General features: G+C 41.3%; 1 protein-coding gene across 1 annotated transcript in view; it reads left to right on the forward strand.

Annotated features, from left to right (window-relative positions):
* NBAS (NBAS subunit of NRZ tethering complex) overlaps positions 1-24,962 on the forward strand; it is a 389,024-nt gene that overhangs the window by 258,152 nt on the left and 105,910 nt on the right. Inside the window, exons 41-42 of the mRNA XM_056124489.1 lie at positions 11,675-11,904; positions 18,139-18,249. Of these exons, the coding sequence (XP_055980464.1) occupies positions 11,675-11,904; positions 18,139-18,249 (341 nt within the window). The remainder of the gene's footprint in view (positions 1-11,674; positions 11,905-18,138; positions 18,250-24,962) is intronic.

Here is a 24,962-nt window from a genome sequence, read left to right on the forward strand (position 1 = left end):
TTATTAATCATTCATTTGCTATTTATAAACAGAGGGAGTGAAGTGGTTATATGGGTGAATGCATGGCAAGTTTATTTCTGGAAGAGTGTTTGTTGTTACATTCAATGAAATGAGTAGAAAAGAGTATCTGGGACATCTTTTCTGATGTTTTTGAATACCCTTTGCTCTAGTCCTGGTGTTACCTGGAGTTTTTGTCAGTTAGGGGTCTCTGCAGAGATCAGTCATGAAGCAGTGGAGTTGGGTCTTTGGCATGGCTGCCTCTGTGAGGTGTGGGGGCAGCGGCTGGGGTGTTAGCTGGGCCAGTACTTGAACCACTTCCCTCCCACAGGCGCCCCAGAGATTTTAGCTGGGAGACCAGTGCACCCAAGGGTTTTGCGTCTCGAGATGTAGTCATGAGTCCGTAAAGCTGGGGCGATGGATGAGCTTACATGGAGGTGGTTGTCGGATGTGGGTCCAGAGTCACATTTTGACCTGTAATCTGCAACTTCATTTTCTTACAACCTTAATTAAAGTAACCCTCTTGGAGGAAATTTCTTGTATAATATATGTGCTTTTGTCCTGCTTGCCCTAGTAAATTACTAGTAAATTATAGCAAATTACTTTGCACCAAGAATTAAAAGTCCCAAATCATGTACTGTTTGCAAGAGAGGTTAATTAGGAGAGAACTATTCAGTTGCAGCCCAATTCATATCATCGTTTTTTTACGTCAACTACTGCAGCCACTCAATAAGAAATTTGCTTTAAGATTTCTACAACTTAAAGAATGCAGAGATAAAATAGAACATTTAAAGATAAGATTTGGAAGTAAAAGTATGGCCAGTTTTGTTTTTTTTTCTATTTTCTCAATACTATTTTCCATAGTAGAAAGTATGAGTATTTTTATTTATAAATTTTATTTTATATTTTATTTATATATATTATTTATCTATAGTATGTTATCTTGCATTTTGCATATCCTTTCATTGATATAGTATTTCTTGAGTGCCTACTCTGAAGGACCAAAAGCATATTATTGTAGTATTAAAAACTAACAAAACCTCATTTCTGCCTCTTTTCTTACCCTTCACTCCTGTTCTTGCTTTTTTCCCTTTTATCTTGTACCACCATCATGTAACTGTTCTTCACAGTCATTGCTTCAAGAAACAGCCTTTGCTCCTAGTGGGAAGAGAAGCCAGGCAAGTCCTCGGGGCTGTGCTGATGGTCATACCTGAACATGGGATTTCTAAGAAACACATGTGCCCTAAATGGCCCTAAGTAGCACAAAATAGTACATGGGTAGGCCACAAATCAGCTTGTCACCCAGGGACTTCTTGGCAACTCTGTGGGAAGTAACAGTTATTAGTCAGAAAGTACTGCCACGCTTTGAGGCATCTCTCCAGTCCTGAGCAGGTGACTTTTGAGTACAGAAGGGCAGGGACAGTCCCAGGAAGAGCAGTGACAGCCGTATGCAGCAGTAGCAGGTGGGTATTGCACCTGTCACAAACACTGCGATGTTTTTCACAAAGAATTTGTGGTAGTTGTGAAATTTTACTGTGTAAAATTCCAGGCTGAGAAGAGCTAATGTGGCTCCAGAGGAAGGGACAGACCTACAGCTGTGGCCAGGCGTCACTTAGCACCAGGCTGGTTCTCTTGCTTGAGGCTGAGATGGTGTCAGAAAGGGAAGGCAGGGGCAGCCATGGTGAGTTTCTCGTGTCTTAGAGTTGCCAGTGGACAGTGGGAAGCTCATTTCGACCCCACAAAGGCAATGGCTGTTGGAGGTGCTCTTCACCTTCACTGTGCAGCTGGATCCTTTGAGCTACCCAGCCTCATTGCACAGTAGAGAATTTTTCTTGACAAGATGGTCGTCAGCGGAATTTGGTTGCTTTCTCAGATTGACTCTGTTGAGCGTGACTTCTGTTCCTTAGTACTCCAGAGTCCAGACCTGCTGTTTTCCTTTGCTCATTGTTTCTCTCCAGCTTCAGTTGGGTGTGCCATCTTATTCTGGGCCCAGGGGGGTTTTGACATGCAGGTCTCATGGGCAGTCCAACAGAGTGTTTTCTTGTGCCCTGCCCTGATTACCTGCCCTGACTATCTGGTCGAACTGCCTGTGGCCATTCAGAGAGCCTCAGGCCGGCCCTCCTCTTCCTGCCTGGTGCAGTTCTGACACTAGCTCTTTGGAAGTTTTGGTTCTAGCTTTTAAGAACTCTGAATTTGAAATTCTTTTTCAGACCTCTTTGCCCAAGTCCTTCCCTCCTCCCCCCCCCCCATTATTTGCTGATAAGTCACATTCCTACTAGGGCCCTTCCTACTGCCTCCTCTGCCTTTCACTGTCATTACTGAGACTGAGGGCAGGAATCTCAACTAACTGCGAATCTTCAACCTCTTCTTCTTCTTTTTTTTTCTCTTTCCTTTTAAGCATTGTAGTTTACAGTACTGTTGCTAATATGGTATCATGCATGTCACTTCAAACGAGATCAGTCTCAGGGCTGGAGTGATGGTGTAGCGCTTAGAGCTCCATGCTATCATGCCTTGCATGCAGCCAACCCCAGCATCCTGTAAGATCCCTGAAGTTTGCTAGGAGTGATTCCTGAGCACAGGGCCAGGAGTGAATCCTGAGCACACACTGCTGGGTGTGACCTGAAAACAAATATCATCATCATCATCATCATCATCATCATCATCATCATCCCAAATTCATTGATTGCCTCGAGCAGGCCCCAGTAACGTCTCCTTCATCCTAGCCCTGAGATTATATTCAAGGCTCTTTAGGAGAATGAGACCCATAATTGTTACTGGTATTTGGCATATTGGGTACGCCATGGGGAGTTTGCCAGACTCTGCTGTGTGGGCAGGCTACATTCGGTAGCCTGCCAGTTTGTCCAAAGTAGGAATGAGATAATAAGATGTCATAATAAGATGTCCCGCGTGGCTTTGTCCCTCTGCCAGTACCTTCATGTGTGCGGAGAGTGGTCTCAGCATGGTGGTAGCTGGTCCTGGAGGTCTTGGGCTGTCGGAGCCCTGGTCGGAGCGGGGAGGAAAGCTCAACCCGCTCCCCTCCAAGGGGCCCCAGCGAGGACAGCCAGGCGCGGGGGCAGGAGATTGCACTGTTCTCTTCCGGGAGCTGGATTTTATAGTCTGAGTCTTGGCCATTGATGGGATTACACGGCGCCAGGGGGCCAGTTGGTGGGTGTGACCCCCGCCTACTGGAATTTGGAGGATCTGGCCCCAATCCGAATAGGCTTGGAATCTCGGCCCCGGACATCTCGGGGCCTGGAGATCATCATCATCATCATCTTAAAAATAAAAGTGTGATCTTGATGCAATTATAGAATGATGGGTTGAATCTGTTACTGACAGTCCATAATTTATAAAGGGCTCTAATGCCAAATCTTATTTCTATGTTGCCCATAGTGATACAGGGCTGTATAGGAGTGCATGTAGCATTTTAAATTAGTGTTTTCATATTTTTTTCATATTCAGTAGTGGAATTGCTGGATTATATGGTGTTTCCATTTTTATTTTTTTGAGTAATCCATTTACCAATTTATAATCCCACCAGTCACTATCACTATCACCCCGCTATTCATCAATTTGCTTGAGCGGGCCAGTAACTTCTCCATTTGTCCCTGTCACATTCTAGTGTAGCCCGATGGCATATTGGGGGCTCTTTCAGGGTCAGGGGAATGAGGACCATCATTGTTGCTGTCTTTGGCATATCGAGTATGCCACGGGTAGCTTGCCAGGCTCTGCTGTGCGGGCGGGATACTCTCGATGGCTTGCCAGGCTCTCCGAGAAGGATGGAGGCTTTTGGGGCAGCATCTAATCACCTTTACAGGTGTTCCCAGTCAGGCTTATATGTGGGCAAGATATCCCACCAATAGTGTGAAATTATTCTATAAACACTTATTTCTAGGTTTTTTTTTTTTTTGGTATAACTTACACTGGCATTAGATGACACTTCATTGCAATTTTGATTTGTATTTATCTTAAATGATGTTGATCATCTTTTTATTCTGTCTGTTGGTCATTAGTATGTCTTTGGAGAAGTGTCTATTTAAATTGTTACATCTTTAATTTTTTTTATTGTTGTATGAGTTCTTTGTATATTTTGTGTATTAATTACTCATCCAGCATAAAATTTACAGATATCTTCTCCCAAACTGAGAAATTTCTGTTGGTCTGTAGTTTTGGAGTTCTGCTTTCAGACTCTTGTATTTGGAGAAACCCAGTTTCGAAGAAATCGTGGAAGGGATGTTTGAAGTACATGTGAGTTTTCCATTGACTACCTCCTGCCTCATTCCTATTGACTCTTTCCTGCCTCTTTCATCCTTTGCTTAAAGTACGGCTGCTGAGTTCGGAATTGAATTTGTCAAACTCCTGATATGGAAATTGAAATCAAAGTGGTTTCAGTTTGTTGCCAGCACATCACACTCGGCAAAGCTTAACTTTCACTCCATTGTTGTCCTAACTTGTTTCTACTTCAACAGCCCTCACATTTTCCATTTTCACCCCCCGTGATCAGTCCTGTGCCTTGGAAACGATAATTTAGATGGATTGCTGGGTTTGAATGAAAGTATTGATAGAATTTGGAGGTTTTCTTCGATAACAGGCCTGTGTACCCTGAAGGGGTGTGCCATCCTGAAGCAGCCAGAACAAACGGCAGGAATCAGCAATTTTTCTAGATAGTCTCTAGGGCAACCCACCTCACCTCCATTTTTCCGTCTAGTGATATATAGTGATGACTGGCAAATGGTCTGTTGGAGAGAATTTTCTTTTCTTAGCTGTCCTGATTAACTTTGCCTTACGTTTAAAAAATAAAACACAGAGCCAAGTCATTCTAATGGTGAAAATGATAGAAAAGGAAATGTTTCTCTTTTGTGTTCTTCTGGAAGTAGTTTATAGATATGCATATTTAATGTGTTTTTTCCCCCAGAAATAAAATAAAATGCGTTATTTTGTAACTTGATTTTTTTTATACTCCTGTCTTACATTAATAATTATTGTAAATGCTTGTAGAAGTGTGATCTCTTTGGTGTTTTTTTTTTTTCCCCACGAAGCATAATCAGTTAGAAATGGAAACATGTCCTTTAGTTTTATATGCTAGAAGAGCAAACGCAGCAGGGGATGAAATTCAAATCTTTATGGCAGACAATTTCTAAGATGTTGCTTTTTAAGCTACTAATTGAAAATACTAAATAGAAAATTATCTCAAGTAAATAACAGCCCTAAAGGGGAGACACACCACCTGTTTAAAACTTTCCAAACAATAATACCAAGAAATGGAAACTACTAAATCAAACCGTTCTTATTGTCTCTACTCCTAAACAGTCGATTAAGCCATTCAGCATGCTTTTGTCAGGAATATTTATGCCTAGTTTTCAGGGCATTGACTCTATTTTTCAAAGAAGTCATATTTTCTCCCCCTGCCTTCCCCCAAGGACTGCATTGTTAAGTTTGAAGGAAAAGCAGAGTCTTAACATTTCCTTTTTGGAATTTTGGAGAGTGAGAGAGAGTGAGAGAGAGAGACTTCCACTGGAGATTGAGCCCCGGACCTCATGAACACAAGGCAGGAGCTCCACCACAGAGTCACATCCCTGGCCCTTGATCCTTTTCATGTTCATAGTTTTTGAAGCCTGTGATGTTTTGCAGTATCACTTTGAATACTGAATATGAGAGATTTTGAAGTTATCTGCGAAGTATTTCGAAAGCTTCTTAAAGGCTAAATGCTTTCATATCCATGGATCATGTCATTGAACTTAGGTGGGGAAGAGGGAAAGAGGTTTGAATGTGCTGTGTAAATGAGTGATTTTCACTGTGAAGTTTGGTGTAGAGCTTTTGTAGTTTAGTTAGTAGCCGAAGGGTCAGGTATAGTGGAGAGAGTCCCCCACCCCCACTTCTTCCTCCTGGGGCTGTGGTTCAGGATTTCCAGGCGCTTATTGACATGTCTCAAACAGGAAGAGCATTTTCCTGTGCATATCCCTGAGTGGTGATGAGAGAGCAGTGCGATACTGTGCAAGTGCCTTACAAGCCTTGAACTTGTTATTCCTTCAGGGGTGAATGAATGGCTATGAATGGAAACGAGTAGGGGGGTATTTTGAGAGAAGTAGTGATAAGCTTAGGGGGAAAATTATTAAAATTTGAATGGAATATTGGAAGTTATCAGTGAGCAGTGACATTTCTTGAGGAAGAAATAGAAAGTAATAATAACAATAAGGAAATAATTTTCACGAAGCTGGAACTTAATGTTTGTCTATCTAATGTCATTTAGTATCTGAGAATTCTGTGTTTTAATTTTGACAGTGAAAAAAATTGACGCTTAGTTGGAAAGAACTGATAAACCATATTCTTTGATGTCAATTCCTGTTTTTCCTCTATAATTAAATTTCCTTTTTCTTGAATTCCTTTGATACTTGTCTCTTTCAGTGGTATTAAGTTTTATACAATAAAATGCTAAAAAATCTTCTTACATGCTTAACAAATATTTGATAATTTATAAATGTGAAGACTTTAGAAGCCTGTCATCAAGGAATTAATAGAATGCCAGAGGTATTTTAATCAAGAAAATGAAAAAAGTAGTATTCTGAACCACTGTCTCTCAACCTTTTTCTAATGATAACCCCACTCCCATCTCGGTTTCTTCCTGTCACTTCATCTGAGGCCCCTGTGGTTTATCCTGAATCCCCAAAACGGTCATTTGGCCTCTGCCTGAAAAATGCTTGTTTTAACTCTGTTGTAAAACTCTGTTATGGTTAGAGGAAAAATCAAAGCCAAAACAGAAGACTTGGGGCAGAGAGCTGGTACAGCAGTTGGGGTGCATGCCCTTCACGTGCGACTCAGGTTCCATCCCTGGCATCTCAGATGGTCCCCCAACCCCATTAGGAGCCATCCCTGAGTGCTGAGCCAGGAGTAAACCCTGAGCACTGCCAGATGTGGCCCAGAAGCCAAGAAAAAATAATTTTTTAAATAAAAATTAAACAAGACTAAGACTCAGCTATAGCTCAAATCATATGTCCTCTTGAACACTTACCTTTGTATCTTCTTTAGTCATTTGTACTTAAACACTTATATGTATATGTATAAAAGGGATAGGGATAGGATGGGGGTAAGAATGTATGTTTAAGAGGTCATTCCTGGGGGCTGGAGCAATAGCATAGTGGGTAGGGCGTTTGCCTTGCATGCCGCCGACCCAGGTTCGATTCCCAGCATCCCATATGGTACCACGAGCACCGCCAGGAGTAATTCCTGACTGCATAAACCAGAATTAACCCCTGTGCAATGCTGGGTGTGACCCAAAAATAATATAAAAAAAAAGAGGTCAGTCCTGAAGCATTTATATAATGATAGATTGGATCTGTAAAGTTTTTTTTTTCTAAAAAGTCTCTAATGCCAAACCTTATTTACATATATAGTGCTCTGTATGCACATTATATAAGCTGGTCTCATCAAGGTCCTTATAATATTAAATCTTAATAGTTTTAAGAAATTTCCTTTCCTGCATACCAACTATAAACGGATGTTTCTTAGACGACATTAACTTGGGAGGAATAGTCTACTCCACACTCTCCCACAATGAGCTGAGTCAGGTTACTCATTTCCCCCCGTGTCTGTAAAACAGATGGTACTGGTAGACACTTGTCCCCCAAGATTTAGTTCACACATGGTGGCATTGTATTTTTTCACACTGAAGGCAATAATACTAAGTATTTTGAGTTAAATATTTCTTAGAAAAGTGAACATTTGCTTTAAAAGAATATGAGATGAAAATTATTCACACTGGGTCTAGGCAATTTTTGTTTAGTTAAGAAGATGTTAAAGTTCTAAACTTTATAGGAATCTACTCTCAATAATTTATTGGTCCAAATTTTATTTTCAGTTGAAATGATCCGTTCTGGATCTTCAGTGGAGACATGAGATGAGAAGTAGAATTTCCTCAGTTCCATACCTGAAGGGACTTACAAGGGTTTATTCTATTTTCATGATTAAATTCTTATGTATTCCCTGGATTTTAGTCTTAGGAAGGTGATCATCTGGTTCCGGCATTTGTGGTTTGTGAATATGAACAGTGTTTATATGCCGATGTCCTGGGTGAGTTGTTTTTACAGCTCTGACAGTCACTGGTTTTTAATCCTTGGGAACATGCTCTGAGCTCTTTTTACTTTCCCATAGTAAGAGAAAGGAGCGCTTCAAAATTTTACCTGGGCTTCCCAACAAACTGTGGGGAGGGTTTGCTTCTATACTCTTTTGCAAGTGAAGAAACTGAGATGTGAAATAACTTGCCCCAAATTCCAACTCTGCTAAGTGATGCGCAGGAAGAAAGCCTTTCTTTGCTTTGGTGGAAGTGGACTTGCGTGTAGATTCCCACACTGGGGCAGAGCAGCTCCGGGAAAGGACAAAGGCAGAGGCACTCAGTAAGAGAGCACATCCCTGGCTGTCTGTGAGCAGCGCCCCTGCACAAATGAGTTTCATGGTGGTCACCAAGTCAGGTAGAAAGGAAGTTGGATTAACTGTCAGCAGTAAGGACCCTTGTCATTGAATCGCAGACACAGCAGTCTTCCCTCATGTCCCTTGACTTCACATCTTAAGTGCGCTCTCCAGAGCCCCCATGCTCTGAACCCCTGATGCAAGTAAGTGGTGACGGTTTGCTTCCTGCTAGTACTGAGGATTTTATCCGTATAAGAATTCAACAGAAAAACAGTAGCAAGACCTTTACCGCAGTCTAAGGAATCATCACTGATAATTATGATTTTAAAAAAAAAGTGAAAGGGTTTAAGAAGAATTTTGCCTGTTATTGAGCTTCCAGAATATGGATAAGTAATGCAGCTACAGGGCGATTAGCACATATTCCAGTTCTTGGGTCTAGAACTACATACCAGTAGTATGGTAGGGCATTTGCCTTGCACACAGCTGACCCGGATTCAATCCCCAGCATCCCCTGTGGTCCCCTGAAAGCCCTTAGGAGTCATTGCTGAGTACAGAGCCAGGAGTAGTCTCTGAGCATCATCAGGCGTGGCCCCAAACCAAAAACCAAACCGTATGCCAGTTCCTCCTGGAAATTGGACTAAAGATGATCCACTGAAAGGTCTTGGGTTAAGTGCTTTGGGGTCTCTGAAGCTAAAGTGAGGATTTCCTTGCACTTTGAATAGAATTTCCCTTCGTCCCTTTAAAACCTCACAGCTTGCATAATGTAACCAATCAGAATCTGCTTTTAATACGGACTAGTTTAACTCATGTGGTCTGATCCAGAATTCCTTCATTTTGATCAAAGACCAAACGTGGATGCCTGGCAGTAGTAGTTTAGCCTAAAACAAAGCACTGATGTTTCAGACAGGCCCAGAAACCCAAGATCACTGTCAGCCACATCTGGATAAAAACTCCTGTGCTCTCCCTCAGTCTGGAGAGAGTGTCCAGTGATGCTGAGGATAGGGGAAGGCAGCATGGCTGCGGGACCACTAGAGGGCGCCTTGGGTGGCGGAAGGAAGCTGCCCCACTGTCTCCAGCCCTGCCAGGTCGTCACTGGCCCTCTAGTGAGGTGATGGCACATCTGGCTTGCCGCCATGCATCCTACTTAATTGATGCCCAGATGACAGAATCTGGCGCCAGCCTTCTATCAGGAGGGAAACTTTTGACAAGGGAACACATTTCTGACTGATGTGTCACATGACCAGCTGTAGCGCTTGCACGTCCCTAGTGGTAGCTGCCCAATGCCATGGGAAGTGACTGACTAGTTTTTGATCTCCCCCTGTCAGTTTTAAAGTTATGTAATGTATTTAAATCCTTAAATAAAAGTTGTTTTCAGAAACAATCAAAAAAGGTTAGCAGTAGCAGCACAAAGACTGGAGACATGGGATCCTCCTTGCTTGTGTCTGTCCAGAAATGCCACCAGATGCAGCTGGCTCCCAGCTCACTTTCTCAGGACGGTTAGGTTTGCTTCATTCACTTCTTCTGTGCCTGAGCTGGAACATGCTCTGTATCCTGTGGTGGAAAGTGCCTCCCTGTTTTTCCCTGGCCTTTTTCTTACTCTGAAAAAGTATTTTTTTTTTAAATTTTTATTAGTGAAACACCATGAGGTACAATTGTAGACTTACAAATTTTTGTGCTTGGGTTTCAGTTATACAATGATCGAGCACCCATCCCTCCGCCAGTGCCCATTTTCCACCACCAATGATCCCATTATCCCTCCCATCCCCCCATCTCCCCCATCCCACCCCTCCTCTGTGGCAGGGCATTCCCTTTTGCTCTCTCTCTCCTTTTGGGTGCTGTGGTTTGCAAAAGAGGCATTGAGTGGCAATCATGTTCGGTCTATAGTCTACTTTCAGCATGCATCTCCCATCCTGGGAGGATCCTCCCAACACCCTTTATTTGGTGCTCCCTTCTCTATCTGAGCTGGGTTTTAAAACATTGTAAGTAAATTCTCTAGTACATAATTGGTGCTCACGCAAAAAAAAAAGAAAAGAAAAGAAAAAGGAACTTGTTGAATGAGTAAAAGATATTCTTACAGGTTTCATTGGAGAGTCAGTTTTCAAACCCAGGTTATTTTGACCTGAGACATATATCTGTGGTTTCTGAGAGAAGGGCATATGCATAGAGGCAGGGAAAGTCATTAAGTATTGTAGCGTTAACTTTTTTTTTTTTTCAGATTCCCCTGCTAGAATCCAAGATTTCAGTAATTGGTTTTTATCAGTACTTCCAGATTGTTCCTTAATAGGATCAAGAGAGAGAATGTCAGGCTCGGTTTGGTAATATAGACTCGACATTGACAAATCTCCTGTGTGGCTCAGAATAATGGCTCACACATCACCAACGCTGACAGCTTACTCTAATTAGATATGTTTCTGAGAATCGAAGGTAGAGTTTGGAATTTTTTCCTAATTTGCTTTTACCAGAATATGTACCATATTTTCCTGGAAATTGGGAGTGATTGAGTTACTGTTGTTCGAGTATTAGCCTCCCTGTTAACGAATTCCAAATCGTGACCAAGGCTATTACTCCTTCAGTGACATGCAGACCAATATTAATATAAATAAATATGGGCAATAAATCATTTATTTTCCTCTCCTGCCAGCTGTTGGAATCTTTATTTTGTTCTATTTGAATAATTTTATTATTTTTAGTGAACTTACTTAGAATTATAGAAAAGTATCTCATTGAACCCCAGTGTTGAGCAGAGTGAAAATTGGTTGAATGCTTTCTCTATGCAGTTGGAAATGTTTGTGATTTGAAGAACAGGGATGGGATTTATCCCTAACTGACCTCTGGAGAAAACATACTTCTCAGCTGTCTAGACATTTATAGTGGGATTATTGAACTGCAGCTTTGATGCTGTGGATATTTAGAGAGTCCAAAAAATTTGTCCAGGAAAATGATGAAAATGAAAATTATTTACAAGGTGAATTATTATAAATGATCATGGAATTGTGGAGCAGCTCTGATGAAGGTAGGTGGTAGTTGAATGGCCAGAATCATATTATTTAAGTGTGTGGACATTTTAAGGTAGAAGAGGAGTAGCAGGAGAAGCCTCCTTGTAGATGTAGTTCGTGTCTTACTGTTACGGCCTCCACTGTGTACCAGCTCCGGTATCTGGTACTCACTTCTCAGGGGGATTGTCAGCCTTGATTAAATGGCAGTGATGTAAAGGACCTAGTCACTGAATGCGAACCTCATCCTGTCGTTCTCTTGTCATTATTGTTACTAACAGGCTGATCCTAAAGAGCTAATAAAGACAGTTACCCGGCATGTGACTCGATACGGCCACGAAGCCTGGCCTGAGGATGTCCTTTCATTGACCAAGCAGCTGCATTACTACAACGAACGGCTTCTGGATTTCACTCAGGCCCAGATCCTTCAGGGCCTCCGGAAGGGTGTGGACGTGCAGCGTTTCACCGCAGACAACCAGTACAAAAGGGAAACCATCCTCGGGCTGGCAGAGTAAGGGATAACCTTTGTCTCACAAAATTGAATGACCAGAACTGTAATCAGCTTTGAAAATTCATGTTTGTGGTTTTCGTAGACCAGACTTTTCCCTACTTCTCCTGTTATATGAGTGGTGTGTGTGGTTTTCCAAATGGGTTAGTAGAGGCAGATGATATTTTGAACTTACAGATTTAAATAGTAAGGACAGGAAGTATTATTGCTATTTTAAATTTAAATTTATAAAAAATTTTGGTGGGAGGGGTTGGTGTAGCACCCAACAGTGCTCATTACTTATTCCTGCCTCTGTGCTCAGGGATCATTCCTGGTGGGACTCAGGGGGCCATCGGGGGTCCCAGGGATCAAACGGAGTCGGCCACATATAAGGCACATGCCCTACCTGTACTATCGCTCCTTTCCCTTTTTTATTAACCTTTTTTTAATTGAGGTTCTATAATTTACATATCTGTTAGTCTGTTAATGATAGCTCTCTGTGCGTGTATTTCCACAGCTCCCACCAGTGTACCCACCTTTCTCTCCAGGAGAAATTAATATTAAAATTAATATTTTTAATATTATCCTGTTAATCCTGTTTTGATTCGATACCTAAGACCCAATCCATTACTATGTTAAGAGTAGAGTAAATGTAAACAGAGGTAAAGTAGGAAGCATATTAGAGAAATCCAAAGCAAAAAAGATAGCCGTTTGCTTTTATTCCTGACCGGAAATCTCAACTTTAAAATCCCATAGAAAATCAATGTATTTCTTATTTTTAAAAACTGAACACAGTTGCCTCCATGCCAAAGGAAGAACCCAAGTTTGGGTTTAAGAGTGCGCTGGCCTGGGCTGAGCTCACCAGTCCTGCCATCTCCCCCATCAGGAACTGGACGCAGATGTACTGTTTGCCCGGGTCCTTCCTCCCTTTGAGGAGAGGAGCGAGCCCCAGGGAAGTGGCAGCACCTGGCCCAGTAGGGTGGGTTCCTTGGAGTTCCTTTCTAAACTCGGAGGACCTGCTTTTGGATTTTTCTACTAGTCTCCATTATTTGCCAAGATTAAATGAGAATTACACAGTAGAAGGGGGACAACTTATAACAGTTATCGGGTAGAGAGATTTGGCTTTTAATAGCATAGTTACCTGAGCACGTAACATCGTTATTTTTTAGATAGCAGGTACTCTGTAATGGCTATCTAAATTTTGTGTATATATATATATGTATTTTGCTTTTTGGGTCACAGCCAGCAATGCTCAGGGGTTATTCCTGGCTCTCCACTCAGGAATTACTCCTGGCTGTGCTTGGGGGACTATATGGGATGCTGGGAATTGAACCCGGGTCGGCCCCGTGCAAGGCAAACGCCCTCCCTGCTGTGCTATCGCTCTTGCCCCCTGTAAATATATATTTTTAATCCTCTTTATCACCTGATAACTATCCCTATTTTTAGAGTTGAGGAGAAGCAGGCTTATGGACATTAAGTAAATGATGTATTTCTATAGCTGATCAGGATCACCACTGTGTTTTCCAGTATTGATTTGTCACCTAGCCATTGCATGGTCCCAACTACAGACCAGTGTGCTTGCTCACACTGCTTGACTATATGCGCAAGGAAACACTAGCATGCATTTGGTCAGGGCTTCTGTCTTTGAAACTAAGGCTAAATGGTGCCAGTGTTTAATTGCCATTCCTATCTCCTTAGATGTTACATAAAATAACAAAAATCATCCTGGGTATGGCATAAAATTTGTGTTATCATTCATCAATACTGTTTCATTATTTGAAAAAGTAACCTTGGTACCTTGTAATTATTTTATGTTATTGGGCTTCTATCCTATTAGAAATATATCAGATTATCTTTATTTTCATGTTTTTAATTTTTATTTTATTTATTTTGGGGGGGCGTGCATACCTCGTGATGCTGGGAGGCTACCGTGCTCTTAAGGGTTTCTCCTGGCAGTGCTTGGGGGACCATGTGGTGCCCAGGATCGAACCCATTAAGCTATTTCCACCTCCCCCCCTCCAAATTCTCTTTAAAGAATAGAGAAATCAAAGAAAGCTTGTGGGGACCTGCAGTAGGACTTAGTTAAAGACATGCAGTTCTGGAAATATCCGAACCTGGTGCAGAGTGAGGGCCTCCAGGGCTGCTCCCGTGGTACTCAGGGGGACCGTGCAATGCCAGAAATGCACTGCACCCTAACCATTCTAACAGCTGCCTGGCCTCAGTCCCTGTTTCTTAAGGAATTCTTATTCTGTCACTTTGTGGTAGACTGGACACTTTATTGAGGTCCAGAAAGCAAAGAGAAAATTTGACTTTTTTTTTTTTGAGAAATCCAATAAAGGAACATGCTAGAGCCCCCTTCCCCAGTACCTCTGAGTGTGGCCTGGTACCCCAGCAATGCTGGGCCCACACAGCCCTGGGAACAGTTCTGAGCCCAGAACAGTGTGTCCTATACTGTTAGACCTAGTATCACTGAAACATATGGGGTCATATGGGCACTTCTAATGTACATGTTTCATTTGTTTACTCTATTATGCATATGGCCACATACACATAAGGAAGAATATGCTAAAGAGTCTTATGCTATGTTGAAAGTAGACTATGGACTGAACGTGTTTGCCCCTCAATGCCTCTTTTGCAGACCACAACACCCAAAAGGAGAGAGAGAACAGAGGGGAATGCCCTGCCACAGAGGCAGGGTGGGATAGGGGGATGGGGGTGGGAGGGATACTGGGATCCGTGGTGGTGGGAAATGGCCACTGGTGGAGAGATGGGTATTTGATCATTGTATAATCGAAACCCAAGCACAAAAAATTGTAAATCGACAACTGTACCTCATGGTGTTTCACTAATAAAAATTAAAAAAATAAAGAGTCTTATGCTAGAGACAGGGTCTCAAGGATGTATATCCAATTGTATGTACAAAAGATGTTTGCCAAACTCAGCTCACAAATCAGGTAACTATTCTGATTTCCTTAGCTGTGGTTAGGAGAGTTTTAGTATTATTAATAAGAAGTGTTTTTTTTTTAATTTTTGCTATATCGAGAATATCTCGCCCGCATGGCAAAGCCTGGCAAGCTACCCATGACATATTTGATATGTCAAACACAGTAAAAACAAATCTCACAATGGGAATGTTACTGGGCTTTCTTGAGCAAATCGATGAACAACAGGAGGACAGTGCTACAGTGCTGCTATTATTATTGTTGTTGTTGTTATATTAGGGAAACACCATGAGGTACAGTTGTAGACTTGCTTGGGTTTCAGTTATACAATGATTGGGTACCCATCCCTCCACCAGTGCCCATTCTCCACCACCAATGATCCTAGTAGCCCTCCCACCCCCACACCCTATCCCCCCACCCACCCCACCTCTGTGGCAGGGCATTCCCTTTTGCTCACTCTTTCCTTCAGGATCTTGTAGTTTGCTATAGAGGTATTGAGTGGCCATTGTGTTTGGTCTCTAGTCTATTTTCAGCACCTATCTCACATCCCGAGCGAGTCCTCCAAACATCCTTTACTTGGTGTTCCCTTCTCTATCTGAGCTACCTTTTCCCCCAGCATGTGCTCCCAGCTTCCAAGCCCTTATCAGGGCTTATCTGGTACTTACCTCAACTGTTCTCTGGTGTGGGTGTTTGACTGCCATTCTGTTCCTTTATATTCCCCAGATGAGTGCAGTCTTTTTAATGTCTGTCCCTCTCTTTCTGGCTCATTTCACTTAGCATGATACTTTCCATGTAGAACCACTTGTATGTAAATTTCATGTCTTCATCTTTTCTAACAGTTGCATAGTATTCCATTGTATAGATGTACCAAAGTTTCTTTAATCAGTCATCTGTTCTCGGGCACTCGGATTTTTTCCAAATATTGGCTATTGTGAACACTGCAGCAATGAACATAGAAGTGCAGGTGTCATTTTAACTGTACTTTTTTGCCTCTCTGGGATATATTCCCAGGAGTGGTATTGCTAAGTCAAATGAGAGCTCAATTTCTAATTTTTTGAGAATCATCCATACTGTTTTCCAAAAGGGCGGAACCAGTCAGCAATCACACCAGCAGTGAAGGAGGGTCTCGTTCGTGCCACATCTGCGCCAACACCAGTTGCTTTTGTTAATAAGAAGTGTTTTTATATCTGCTTCTGAGAAAAAGTCCTGCAATAATTTTTGGAAGTATCTTTAATGTGGGTACTCTGGATCAGAATGCCTTATGTACCAGGAGGTTTTCAAATCTCGTGTCTCAATTCCCAGGCTGAACCACTCTCTGGCCGTCTACTGCCATTGTGAGATCCAGCCCGTTAGCAGCTCAGAGGAGGCTGCCCATTCCTGGACAGGCCCTTTTGGTCTCCTCATCTGAAAGCCATCTTTCTCTATCCTCTATCTGACACCTCTGCTGCTTAGCTGGTGCTTTGTTTTGTTCTTTGAATGTTCACTTAGGCACTGTGATGTATCATACCAATGAAGTTTCAGACAATATTCTGTCCTCACCCCTACTGCCAGAGTGCCAGCATCCCCCCAACAACGTCTGGGTCCCCTCTGGCCCCCCTGCCCTACCCTCTTGACAAAGTCTCTTCTCTCAGTCTGCTCTTGGGCTTTGTTACCATTGATCATTTGTTAGTCTCGTATGATGTTTCTTCATAGTCCACATATGAGAGCTGTCATTCTGGATCTCACCCTCTCTTCCTGACTTCACTCAGTCTGATCCCTTCAGTTCTCATCATGTAGCAGTGAATTGCATGATCTCATTTTTTCCTTGTAGTCCAGGGGTATTCATTTGTGGATATACTCACCACAGTTTCTTTATCCACGCCTCTATCTCGGCCACTTGGGTTGTTTCCAGCTCACAGCTATTATGAATAGTGCCAAAATGATGAACATAGGATTATAGAAACCTTTTTGAAATGCTGCCTTCGGACTCTTCGATGCCAAGAGGTTTATGCTTTTTTTCTTTTTAAATCTTTTAACCTTCAGCTCAAGTTGTTCGCTTTGTTTTTCGTATCTTGTTATCTTCTCTGTTGGTATTCCCTCTGTCACACGTAATAGTTGGCTTCACACTGTTCATCTTCACTAGACTGAGTTTCTCAAGGAATCACTTAATCACTTAAGGAATATTTTTTAATATATACTAAGCAGCTAGCATAATAGCTACCATGGTATTGAAGGCTTAAAAATCTGTTGAGTTATACCCAAGAATAGCTGAGATCAGCACCAGGAGGATTACTCCATAACTTAGAGGCCAGCCGGGTATCCTAGAGGAAAGGGCAGTTCAGATAGAGAAGGGAGCACCAAATAAAGGATGTTAGGAGGACCCTCCCAGGAGGGGAGATGCATGTCGAATGTAGACTATGGACTGAACATGTTTGCCACTCAATTCCTCTTTTGCAGACCACAACACCCAAAAGGAGAGAGAGAACACAGGGGATTGCCCTGCCACAGAGGCGGGGGGGATGGGGGGATGGGGTGGGGGGATATTATCCATGGTGGTGGAAAATGGGCACTGGTGGATGGATGGGTATCTGATCATTGTATAATTGAAACCAAAGCACAAAAAATTCTAAATCTACAACTGAAAAATAAAATAAAATAAAATAAAGGGGAAAAAAAAATCTGTTGAGTTGTTCCACTCTTCTGTCTCAGATGTTTTCCTGTAGGACTAGGATACATAGCCTTTGCATTGTATTTGTTTGTTTTGTAGGTTCTAGTGTCCCAGAGCAGGTTTTTTTTTTTTCCTCTTTTGCTCAGCAATTTTTGGAATAGAGAATCCATTGTTGTGAGAGATTGCTCTGTGCAGTGTAGGATGCTCAGCATCATGCCTGACTTCTTCCCATGAGTAGCACCAGCCTGCCACCATCTCCTCCCCTACTGCAACAATCAAAATTGTCTCCAGACCGTTTGAAAGCACCCTTGGGGGATAAAATTGACCTCATTTGAGAACTACTGGCCTAGACAATTATTGGTAGATTTTAATATGAGAAAGAGAGAGAGAGAGAGAGAGAGAGAGAGAGAGAGAGAGAGAGAGAGTGTGTGTGTGAGAGAGAGAGAGAGAGAGAGAGAGAGAGAGAGAGAGAGAGAGAGAATGAATCCTTAAAATTCTTTGGAAGCACTTTCCAGGAATTACTGAGAAATGCCTTGTTAAGGAGAGGGCTGGCTATATTGGCTGTACCCCTCTCAGCGGTTGGGCAATCCTCGCGTACATTTTCTTTTCTGATTAAGGTAATGTGTTTCTCTTCTCTTCTCTTCCCTGTGGCTGACCGACGTCCTGAAGAACACTTGAGGAAGATGTCTTCAGCATTGCTCTTTCTCTGGCACAGCGTTATAGTGTCTCCCGCTGGGAAGTTTTTATGACCCATTTGGACTTCCTGTTCACCGACAGTGGGTAAGCATTCCGTTCAAATATTAGTGTCTTTCTTTCCAGGGACTGTTTTGAGTTGCCAAGGATTATTTCAGTTTTTCTTTCCTTTTCCTGTAACAGGCCAACATATGTGTACGATTTTTTTTCCTCCTATAATAGATGCCAATATTCTGATGATGTGTTTTAGTTTTTCGGCACTAATAGATTTCTTATTGCTCATTTTGTCATTCTTTGAGAGGTTTTTATTGAGAACCATTCTGTGCTAGGGGCATGGATAGACACCAGTGTTACTGTAGGGCGCAAAGCATGCATCTGGCTGTCTGGGAACTTATCGGTGGCTGTGGGGTGTGGGAGACAGATCATAATTGAATGACCTAAGCAGATATGAAATTGAAATTGTGAGAAGTGCTACAGGGGAAGGTCCTCTTGAGGAAATAACCCTGGGACTGAGACTTAGAATGACTGCACTGAATGGGAAAGGAACCACTTTCCAGAAGACAGAACAGTTAGGTACAGAAAACCTTTGAAGGAAGGAATATGGTGAGTGTGAGGGCTTAGTGTCTGGACAGTGGGGTGAGGCTTAGAGGATCAGGAGCACCAGGGTGTGTTACGGGACTGAAAAAGCCTAGAAGGCAGACCCTGTGCCAAGACTGTGCAAAGCTCTTTTCCCCAAGAGAAATGGAAAGCTGTCTTAGGGTTTTGGTGAAGGAAAAAGAAAAAAATACAATCAGTGGTCCATTTCAATATGTTCACTTTGACAATCATATGAGAAAAGATTTTAGGAAGGTCAAAACCGACACATAGAAACCAGTTTACATTGGGAGGGAATTATAGTTGTGGACTGGGTGACTGGGCACCACATTGGGGGAGGTGAGTTTTAAAAGTACAGGAAGTAGAGGTGAGAATGGGGGTTAGAAATAACCAGGACCGAAATTGACAGCACACCAAATATAACAAGTTGATTGATACAGGTAAACCAGATGTGAAGGGATTGAAGGGGGAAGGGCCAAGAACCTCCCCAGGTTTGTGCTTGTTCTCCCAGTTGGAGGACTCCATCATTCAGTCAGGCAGGGGCTGCTAGCCAAAGGCGGAGATTTTGAGGGGAAACAGCAAACTAATAGAGTTAGAAATGCCAAGAAAGAGGTCATGTGGGCCGCAGATCCTATAGATCTGAGATTCAAAAGAGAAAGATAGGACAGGAAATACAGAGATGAGAAATACACTCTCCATGGATGGAAGGGAGGCAGGAAGAAGGACTTGACACAGCCCTTGAGGACTTCCCATTGTTAATGGAGGAAGAGCTTTCAGCAAATGTGAAAAGAGAGGACTTGGAAAGGTGGGAGAAATGCCTAACTCCTCAAAGGGAAGCTGGGGTGGGCAGGAGAACTTAAAGAAGGGGAAAACAGAATGGGGCAAAATGCCTATAATTTAGCATCTTTCCTTCTTCCTAATCACTTTGAATATTTATCATCTACATTTTAGAAAATCTATTTATGAAATTGCTACCTGGAGGATAGTGGTCTCTTTGATAAATATTACATCGGCTACACCATATTTCAGGGACAGTAAGATATTCAAATATATTTTTCATATTTTGTGCTTATTGGCATTTTATTTAGTGTCCTTTCATTGAATGTTCCATAAATGGGTATCATATCTGTGCAAACAGGATGCTTCCTCGGTTTCTGAATATATTACAAATTATCAGGCAATCTTGTAATGTGCAGAACTGTTCCTGGTATATCATTATACCTGATAGCAGTGTGATTATGCAGCCTCACAGCAATTACAAAAGCAGGAAATCATTACCTCTTGGCATCATTACTTGTGAGTGACAAAACACCTAATATTGATTTACCAAGTGGTGTTTGGTGCTGCCTCTTCTTAACTTCAAAAGCAGTAGTTTGCCTTTCTACTCAATCAGACTTGGTTACACAGCTTATTAAAAAGCAGCCTTGTTAATCCAACAGAAGTTGCCCGACATTTACTTTCTGAGACAAAGCCAGTGGAAGTTAATAGGTCAGCATTACATGCAAAAGACAGTCCTTTGCCAGTGTGATTTTTCTTTTCCTTTACAAAGGCGTTTCTGACGTTGGTTTCCCTAGAATTTCGCATTCTCCTTTCTCTTGGTTGATTCTGGAGAGATTACCTACCTTTGTACATGCATAGAGAAGCATGAACACAAATTTAGGTGAGGCAGTAGGATGGAGTTTAACATTCAAATAGCTGTAGCAAATCCTGTCATTTTTCAGCTTCAGCTGTAACATAATTCTTGCAACATAACTCAATGGATCTGAATCCATTTTCCTTAACTTTAAAGTGTGATAAAAATGAAATGATTTAACAGTAAAGTATTGATCCTGAGTACTCGACACATGATTGGTGTTTATCTAATGATGGTTAATTCTGAAACTTCACTCCTTAAGAAATAGATCATTCCCATAAGCAGCTGTACTTTAGCCCAATTCTCCCTTTCTCTTTCTCAGGTTTCCTTTTTCCTAGAAGTTCTGAATAGCAGTGATGCCTTTGGTTTGCCATGTATTTCTGGAGCAAGTTGCAGACACTGGCTTTCTTAACCTGTTAATTCTTTGGGGGCATTTTCAGCCAACCAGCCTCAGGGCTAGTTTATTAATCATTGAAAACTTAACAGCCACCCTCTCCCATTGGCAGTTTGGTGAATCTTTAGTGAAGACCTCAGACAACATTCAATGCTAGTGTGTGTACAAGTAGTCTTGGTGGAAAGTGTTTGGGTATAACTACCAACTTATATCCTTAGGCAAGTTTCTTAAACTGCTTGAGTTTCAGTTTTCTATTTTCTCAGCAAAAGGGACCACTAACCTTACTTTGAAGGGTTTTGAAGATTAGAGAACGTCTTGGGACCTGAAAGATAGTAGAGTGGGTAGGGTGTTGCCTTGCATGCAGTCAACCCAGGTTCAATCCCCAGCATCCTATATGGATCACTAGCCCTACCAGAAGTGATCCCTGAGTTAAGAGACAGGAGTAGCACATGAGCAGTGCTGGGTGTGGCCCAAAAGCAAAAAACAAACAAAAGCCAAAACAGCAACAACAATAAAAGAGAACACCTTAGAACATATAAAGTTAAGTAATTAGCCTGATGGGTACTGTGTCTTAGTGCACTGATTCCTGTCATAGTTCTTTTGTCAGTTCTGGGGACTTCATTCAGATGCATCTTTGAGTTTTGTACACAAGATCATTTTTAAGTTCCAGAGAATACTTTTAGCTTGATGGAATAATGCCATGTCTGTTATATCATTACATATTAGTTTTATAGTGTCTTTCAATTTCAAGTAGTTTGCTGTGCAAGAAAACTATAGCCTTGTCCTTACAGAGTTTATATAAACTTAGATAGAACTTTATATAAGCTCTATAAGTGCTAAGTTTATATATATATGAAATACAAGCATTTATATGTATAAAACTATATTCTTATTCATATAGACTTATATTCTAGGAATACTCCTTTTCTCCCCTGCTCACAACACATATATCCAAAACCAGACAAAGCATATATCTAAAATTATAGGAAGTACCCTAAAGTTAAAAACACAGGAAGGATATAGGGGAGACCGCTTTTGGGACTTGAAAATAACTCTTTTTAAAAGTGATTTTGAAGAAGAGACATTGCAAGCAGAGGGAACAGATTCTGAGGCAGGAAAATTCTTGGCAGTATTGTATTTGTTAAAGAAAAACAAGTGACTGAACACACTGAGCAAAGAAGAACTAAACAGGAGAAGGTCACACAACCTCTTTCAGTTCACTCTAGCATCTGTTTTGTAGTCATCAGGGTGATTGAATGTTCAGGTGGTTTTCCTAGGATGGCAGAAATCATGATGTCATCTTTGTTGATTAATACTTCCTCCTTCAGACCTGTGAGAAGGGTTCTTGGTGATAGAGACTTGGAATGAGATGTGTGTTACTTGCAGTCAGCCCCATGTGCTCTGGTAGGTCCTTTTGGTTTCAGGTACAGAATGAGAAAGACCAGGTTATAGCTGGGAAGAGATATACAAGAGATACATCATATTATAAATTATAATGCATCAGCTTTTTTGTCAGGTGAAGCAGAAGGTACTCAGATTTTTTGCCTGAGGATTGCTCTTGCTAATTGTCAAGTTTGTGTCCAGAGAGCCACATTGTAAAAAATTCTAATCTCTGGTCTTCTCTTCTGTCTTTTCTTCCCTTAAGAAAACCCACCTTAGAGCTGGGGAGATAGTACAGGGGTTAATGCATATCCCCTTTCCCACATCTGCTTCAATCCCCAGCACCACATTGCCTCTACCTGTAACACTGGAGACCTCCAATTATTGCCAGGGTGATCCTATGCTGTAGCCTGGCCCTTACCTGTGTCATTAGGAACATCAGAAAGATGTTCGGAATTTTAATAGCTCTCCAAGTGATTCAGATAAGGTATAAAGTTTGAGAATCTTGGAACTATGGAAATTGCTTTTTTAATCTCAGGTTGAGTAAAGAGAAATATATTTAAAGACATCTACTTTTCTCCATGAGTATAAGTCCTTTCAGTACATGCCATGCTTCAGTCATGGTTTTGGTGATTGACAACTTGAAACCATTACAGAATACCTAAATCTTAAAATTTATTCAATGAATTTATTCCTTCTGAATTATACAACCAGTGCTAACTTCTTCCTGTGGCTAGTTTCTGAAAATTAAACATAAGCTATGTATATGTAAACACAATGTGTACATATGCTGCTTTATAGCAAATACTTGGCTTAAGAATGTGTAAACAAAAATTTTTTTTGTACCTTACCTGATGGTACTTAGGGCTTACTCCTGGCTCTGTGCCCATGAATCACTCCTGACAGTGCTCAGGGGACCATATGAGGTTTTGGGGTCAAATCCAGGTCAGCCGCTTGAAAGACAAAAGTCCTACCCACTGTACTATCTTTCTGGCCCTAGTAAACAATTTTTAAGTGAAATCATGAATTCCATTAGTGAAAAGACCATAGTTGCTACTCCTTTGAATGTGAGTTCTTTGAAATTGTTTTTTAAGCAGAGATTTTATTTCTTGTTTCAAAGGGAAGAAAAGATAACTCCTTCAATGGAAATTATTAAAATAGGTTATTGATTACTACATCTAAAAGATCTTTGCACATTGTAATTTACGGAAGAGGGAGGTTTTGGTATTTATCATGTGTCAGTAAAGGTATTCCAGTATCTCGCTTGACAAGATAATTAGATAAAATTGCACATTGGGCAAAATGAATTGTAAGCACAGAAGAATAAGTGGGTGAGTGAGGGGGAAAGTAATGTTGATTGAGAGAGTGTTTATAAGCGTCAAGTCAAGTACCGATGAACTAAAACTGTTAGAATTTAGTCATTGTCCATTTTGCAAGTGAGTCAGTCTTGAGTACTCTGTTAATCAGGGTGTTAGAAATGCAGTATGATAGAACATCCTTTGTAGATTAGTACTGCTGAGAGAGGGAACTATATTTTGCAGAAATAATCCTTTTTTATTTTTTCCCTTCTGTTCCATTTGGTTCGTTTTGGAGCCACACTCAGCTGTGTAAGGCAAGTGCAATTGACTGCCAAAATCCTGTTTTTCAAAATGTTGTTAGTGTGAGCCATTGGTCTTCATAAATCCATGTCTGCTTTGATCTTAGGCAAGTCACTAAACCATCTGATGTCACTACTTTATCTACAGGTTGATAATTGCATCGGTTTAACTTGCCTAGTATAATAATTAGCACGATGAATGCAATTTTGTTTTCCCTGCTTCATTGTTCTGCTGGCAGATTTTTGTTAATAATTATCTTCTTAATGGAATGGGTTATGCAGTTTCTTGCTTCATTACTACATTATTTTCAGATTTAATTTTCCTGCAAATTATGAAGGAATATGAGAAGTAGCGCCAGTGACTTTCATATACCACTGTGTGTACACTCACTTTTTGCACTGATAATGGCAGTTCAAACTTAGAATGGTTGTCGAATCAGTGCTTACCATCCAGCCGTCATTTTTACTCTCTCTGATCTTATGACTTAGGCTTTTGTGTGTGTGTGTGTGTGTGTGTGTGTGTGTGTGTGTGTGTGTGTGATTGTTCTTTTGCTCGGGTTGTTTTGTTTTGTTTGAAGTGCTCTCAACTTGGTGCTGGGGGGCTGAAAAGTATATGGTTACTCCCAAAAGCACCTGGGATAGCAGGACCCGACCTAGGGTTTCCTCTGCAAAGCTTGTGTGCTAGCGCTTTGAGCTATCTCTTGTGTCCTCACATTATCTTTCGCTGCTTTCATTTTCAGAATGCCAATCTAAAATTCTTTTCCATTAAGCCCTCTGTTGTCGTTGCTATTTACGTCCTCTAAAGTCAGACCTTCAGCAAGTCTGCTCTTAATTGGTCTATAATTGTGTTCCCTTGGTCAACCCATGGCATTAGTTTGCATTGTTTAATCTGAACTTTTTTTTTTTAACTCAATTAGATTTTCAAACCAAGGAATGGAAGCTCTATATTCTAAATTGTTAGACCTTTTCAATACTACAAATATCTTGTGCATAGAGAACACTTAGATTTTTGTTAGTTTGGCGTTTATAGACTATGTCAGTTGTTTCCTTGTTACCACACACCAATACTTGGTACTAAGGAAAAAAAAATAGAGTCGATGTATTATCTGTACAGTCCAGTGGCACTTAGCTTAGTGAGGGGGACAGACTTCTTAAAGCATGTTATGAGGACCAGAGTAGAAGGAGACAATCGTGTATCAGCG

This window comes from Sorex fumeus, unplaced genomic scaffold (genome assembly GCF_029834395.1).
Source record: "Sorex fumeus unplaced genomic scaffold, SorFum_2.1 ptg000006l, whole genome shotgun sequence".
NCBI lineage: Eukaryota > Metazoa > Chordata > Mammalia > Eulipotyphla > Soricidae > Sorex > Sorex fumeus.